Genomic DNA, 6,000 nt, shown 5'->3' with positions numbered 1-6,000 from the left:
ATCTATTAGAAATTAATGAAATGCTGCAATAACCATAGAGATTTGATATTGGACAATGTTCCCCAAGACAAAGTCAAACTTATACAAGGTATGGTAGCAAAAGATCGCTCTGTTTCTGTCAAAGTTGTCTTTTCTTCTTACAAGCAACATGCTACAAACAGCAAAGTCTCTCAATAGGTTCAAATATTCACAAGCTCAAGTTTATCAGCCCACTTGATCGCATCCTTACAAAACACCAAACTGCAGTACAGTGTGTGAGTATTGACAAAAGAGAGTCATGCTGTCAAAGCTTTTCATCATGTACTCATCAGGACAGATTCACAAGAATACCAAATCTCAAAAGGGAGCATCTGGATGAGAAAAGGGTGTGGATTGGTTGGAAAATTGATTGAGTGGTCAAAACATTGCCATAAGAAAGGACCAGGGAACTATCATCCCCAATGCTTTTGTTTAATTTTTATACAGTCACAATGTCTGGACATGTTCCCTTTACCTGCATAAGATGGGACCCTGAGTGCGGATGTCTGTAGCTTTGAGTGAGTACAAGTGAATTACATTGCGAGTTCCACTGACAATCTTAAATTGGTTGTCAATGTAATTCTTAGCACAACCAGGATTGTTCACAAATCTGTACCTTTTCTCATGCAGTATACACTGCTGCTCACTCTGAAATTTGGTATTCTTGCATCTGTCCTAGTGAGTGCAAAACAGAAGTCTTCAACAGCATTTCTTTTATTCAAAATTGCCATACCCATTCCATAGCAACATTCACCCCTTTTCTAAAACAAGGTTAGTCCCATGGTTGATCCTCCAAGTCAACCATGCCTTCAACATTCGACCTGTACCTCCATCCAGCTGCCCCGATTTCTCCATTCTGTTAAATACCGGTTAAATCAACTTATATTAAGTTGATTTTTCTCTACACCTTAGCTAAGACTGTAACACTACATTCTGCACTCTCTCCTTCCCTTCTCCCCAACCTATTCGACGATCGGAATGTTTTTGTCTGTATAGTGCGCAAGAAACAATACTTTTCACTGTACCCCAATACATGTGACAATAATAAATCAAATCAAATACCCCTGACACTGGAGATCAGTCTCATTGTGAATCTTTGCACTCTAAGGCCTGCCTATCAGTGATCAGACCTGGACATCGTTCTCTCATTCTCAGCAGCTCATCCTGGAGCTTCAGTAGGATTGGAGAGATTTGGAACCAAAACATCCCTTTTGTTTTGTTCATTACCACCTCACACTGCACAGGTCGGACTCCACTGGTCATTTTCAGAAGGTCATAATGGCATAGGAGGCCATTCGGCCCTTTGAGTCCCTGCCTGCTCTCTAAAATCCCACTAGTCCCATTGCCCGGTTTTCAATATCCTTCCCCTTGCCACACACCCCAAACTCCCACTCACTAACACATCCTGCCTAGCAATTCCATTTCACAAAGAACCATTGGTTCTCCCTTTGGACAGTGCTGCGGTTCGTTTATACCGAGTGTTAAACAATCAACCACAATGATAGCAGCCAGAGAGTCTGTACACAATGTTGATGCATTTGAGCTTCTCCTTCCATTTTATTTTGTGGAGGAGGGCGGGGTACACTGTAAAGGCAAAGATGTATTATTACCGCAGACCACCCAGTGTGCCAGGCTGGGTTCGGCCACATTTGGAATACTGCCAGGCTGGGTTGGAAACTGATGGATAGAGTCAAGAAAAGTGGGAAGCTCAGACTGGAAGGACTTGTCAATATTCAACTATCCCCATGGGGGTCCATTATATCCAATGTGAATATCAAAGAGCTAGCACAAGCCCAATGGATCAAATGGCCTCCTCCTATATCATCTATAAATGAGAACTTAAACACAGCAGCTGGAGGAGGGAAGTGAAGGAGCCAAGAGCAAAGAACAGTACAGCACAGGAACAGGCCCTTCAGCCCTCCAAGCCTGTGCCGATCGCGTTTACCTATCTAAACCCGCTGCTTATATCCCTCTGTTCCCTGTTTGTTCATATGCCTATCAAGATAAGTGTTAAATGTGGCTAACGTAACTGCCTCAACCACCTCAATTGGCAGTGCATTCCAGGCCCCCATCACCCTCTGTAAAAACATTTCCCCCACACATCTCCACTGAACCTTTCCCCCCTTATCTTGAACTTGTGTCCCCTTGTAATTGTCATTTCTGCCCTTCCAAAGCTTCCTATCACCCTATCAATACCTCAATTTTATAAACTTCTATCAGGTCACCCCTCAGCCTCCATCTTTCTAGGGAGGACAATCCCAGTGTATTCAATCTCTCCTCATTGCTAATATCCTCCATACCAGGCAACATCCTAGTAAACCTTTTCTGCACTCTCTCCAAAGCATCCACGTCCTTCTGGTAGTGTGACGACCAGAATTGGACACAATATTCCAAATGTGGCCGAACCAACATTTTATTATACAACTGTAACATAATTTGCCAACTTTTATACTCGATGCTCCATCCAATGAAGGCAAGTATGCCATGTACTTTCTTCACCACCTGTGCTGCCACTTAAGGATCTGTGGACCTGTACTCCCAGGTCTCTGTGTGTCTGTGGTCCAGATTGTCCTCCCATTTATTTTATAGCTCCCACCTGAATTGGATCTACCAAAATTAAAGTTGTTGAGACAGATATTTCTGCCCGACTTATTGAGCTTCTAACTACCGTTATTGCAATGAATGAGATAAACGACACTGACTGGCACATAGGAAATTCAAATTTCACACCGAGCTTGGTTAATAACAAAAAAAAACAAGACTAAGAAAATGTGAAGTCACAATTCAACAACGTTCCCAGTCAAGATTCTGTAAACATTTCTTATATAATCTTTGCAACGTTTGAACAACTTCCTGGTGAATGGAGGAGGAAGGGTATTTCTGGAGTTTTCTTTGAACAGGGAGTGGGACTGTTTCTCTGGAAAAGGAGTGTGTGCGCCTGGGAAAGCTCAGGAACAGCAAGCAAGGTTGAAAATGAACTGCCATGCCGGACTTAGTAATTTCTCACAGCTGATTCCATCAACTCCCAGCGTATAAATCTACGTGGGAGGGAGAATAATGATGGTTTAAATAAAGACAAAAATAAACACTACAGGGGTTTTTTAAAAATCCAAGTCACCAGGGTACAAAAGGTATGAAACTGCTTTCAACACCTCTCAAATGATGTCATCAGGAAACCAATCCCTTGCTAAAAGCTGTTTCTTACATGGCCCTGACCACACAGGATGGTCTGGGCTCAGTATACAGCAATACAAAACAGTCTGGGCTGCTGTTAACGTTCAAATACTCAGCATCCTATTACAGTTTTCACATGAGATGAATCAATGCCTGAGAGAAGCAAAGGAGAGAGAGAGAGAGACTATGTCAGAAAGAAAGGAGACAGAGGGAGGAGAGGGACAAAAAAAACCCCCAAAAAACAGTACAGCACACCAACAGGCCCTTCGGCCCACCAAGCCTGCACTGATAGATGATGCCTTTCTAAACTAAAGAGAAAGGGAGAATAAGAAATAGCAAGACACGAGAGATCAAGAGTCAGGCAGACGAAAAATAAACTGGTTGGTGGAGTTATTAAAATCAATGAGAAATCTTGTACCTTCCAGGTCATCGATGGTCTTTTCCAGTTTGGCCACAGTCCTCTCAGCAAACTCTGCACGAGTTTCCGCCTGGGAATCAGAAGCCAGATCAACAGGATTATTAAAAAAGGATCGAGGGACAAAGGACAGATGACAGTCATAAGAAATAACCGTTGATACATTTAAACAGGATTGGTTAAAAACAGTGACAGTACTTTGAAAATCATAGAAACCCTACAGTGCAGAAAGAGGCCATTTGGCCCATCGAGTCTGCACCGACCACAATCCCATCCAGGCCCTACCCCCATATCCCTACATATTTACTTGCTAATCCCTCTAACCTACGCATCTCAGGACACTATGGGGCCATTTTAGCATGGCCAATCAACCTAACCCGCACATCTTTGGACTGTGGGAGGAAACCGGAGCACCCGGAGAAAACCCACGCAGACACGAGGAGAATGTGCAAACTGCAGACAGACAGTGAGCCAAGCCGAGAATCGAACCCAGGTCCCTGGAGCTGTGAAGCAGCAGTGCTAACCACTGTGCCGCCAAAAATAGGTGGGAAAGAGATGTGCAATCAAAGGCAAGCTGGATTCAAAAGCAGACATTCTGCTACATGATCAGATCAGTGCCGGCATCCAGAAGGTTAACCTCTACACTGCCAGGGTTAATTGGGCAATTAACAGGCTGAATTTCTTTGTTAGTTTAAGAATTCAGTCTTTATTCTTAACCTCCCAATTGGAGGTTACATTTCAAAACACATCTCGCCGACGTAGCTAAAATAACGACTTAATCGCCATAAGATGCTAATTCTGTTGGCACAGCAAAAATTGCATTATACCAGATTGCAAAATACTTCAAAAAAAACATTCAGCAGATAAGTGAAGTACGCTCTAAAAGCTGGGTGGAGAATGGAAGAGAATGATAAACATGGTGCAGATAAGAACTGTAAACATTCAGAAACCTTCGTGACTCTAACAGATAACAGCACCGGGATTTACTTATTAACCCAACTGGTTGAAGAAGAAAAATGTTCATTTAAAATGAAGGAATAAAATTCACCAGATTCAGATTTATATCAACCAAGATTGTAGAAATGTTATTAATGCATAACAGGGATTCCATTAAATTAGAGCAGCACAGCATTAGAAGAGTTTGATTCACGACCTACCTCCTTGAGTTTGTCAGTCAGAATCTTGATCTCATCCTCATACTTGTCTTCCTTCTCAGAGTACTGTTAACAAAGAGTCCCGTTAGTATCAAGAGTCAAGACTCTAGTAACCATAATCCTCTTAAACCCAATTACCAGAAATCAAAGGAAATTCCATCATTTTCTTTCAGCTCAAAACATGCTGTTCTCACTTGGAATACGGGAACAGGAGGAGGCCATACAGCCCCTTGACACTGCCCTGTCATTCAATTAAAACATGGTTAATCTCTACCTCAATTCTGCTTACCCACCTTCAATCCATGTCCCTCAGTAACACTCACCTAACAAACATCTATAGATTTTAATCCTGAGAACTCAGATGAGCCCACCAATGGTGGTGAGGTGTGGATGGGAGAAATGTTCTAGAATTCCAAAACCCTTCACTTGAAGAAGCATTTCCTGTTTTCACTCCTGACTGGTTTAGTTATTAGGGGAGATACCAAAGCACCAAATCATGATGCCTCCATCCTATTTGTCATAGAATCATACAGAGCAGAAGAGGCTCTTCAGCCCATTGAGTCCATACCGACACAGTAGAAGCACATGAACTCCCACCTAATCCCATCTGCCAGCACTTGGCCCATAGGCCTGAATGCTATGATGTGCCAAATGTTCACCTAGATACTTTTTAAAAGACGTCGTTCCATGCAGGTGACTAAGTGGAATCGGTTGGAGAATACAGGAATAAGTTAAGGGATTGCTGGATATTGGCAAATGGGTGGATTCTCTTAACCCATCTCACCACAGTTGAGAACTCACTCTGCGACAACTGGGTCACATACCCACACACCTGTGGCAGCATTGTTTGCAGACATTTCAAAATTCCCATCACGTAGCAGAGGGGAAGAGAAATAAATCTTTAAGAGCAGACTGGTCAATGATACGGAAACTGTTTATTTTCCAGGAGTGAAACATTAAACAACAGTAAACCACGAATCATCTATTTTACTGAATAATAACCAACACTGAAAAAAATTACTTCATTGGCTGCAATGTGCTTTGGGACAGTGATAGTGAAAGGCATGGTATAAGTGCTGTTTTTTTAATATATTTGTATTGAAGATTTTTCCCATTTTTACAAACAATCCAACAAACCCTCAAGAACTGATACAGAACAGCATAATCATTCCTCCACAAAATTGTACAGAAAGAGACAAGCGAGCACAACACACTTGGTTCGGATTATTCATTACAAAC

At 42.2% G+C, this 6,000-nt stretch overlaps 1 protein-coding gene across 1 annotated transcript in view; it reads right to left on the bottom strand.

Annotated features, from left to right (window-relative positions):
• Window positions 1-3,542: 3,542 nt before the first annotated feature.
• Window positions 3,543-6,000, bottom strand: part of LOC144488593 (tropomyosin alpha-4 chain-like) — a 49,763-nt gene continuing 47,305 nt past the window's right edge. The window contains exons 6-7 of the mRNA XM_078206650.1: window positions 4,765-4,827; window positions 3,543-3,680 (exon numbers count right to left, since the gene is read on the bottom strand). Coding sequence (XP_078062776.1) covers window positions 3,543-3,680; window positions 4,765-4,827 — 201 coding nt within the window. The remainder of the gene's footprint in view (window positions 3,681-4,764; window positions 4,828-6,000) is intronic.

This window comes from Mustelus asterias, unplaced genomic scaffold (assembly GCF_964213995.1).
Source record: "Mustelus asterias unplaced genomic scaffold, sMusAst1.hap1.1 HAP1_SCAFFOLD_1688, whole genome shotgun sequence".
Classification (NCBI taxonomy): Eukaryota; Metazoa; Chordata; class Chondrichthyes; order Carcharhiniformes; family Triakidae; genus Mustelus; species Mustelus asterias.
The sequence above is the reverse complement of the archived record's forward strand: the minus strand, read 5'-3'. Positions and strand labels throughout refer to the sequence as shown.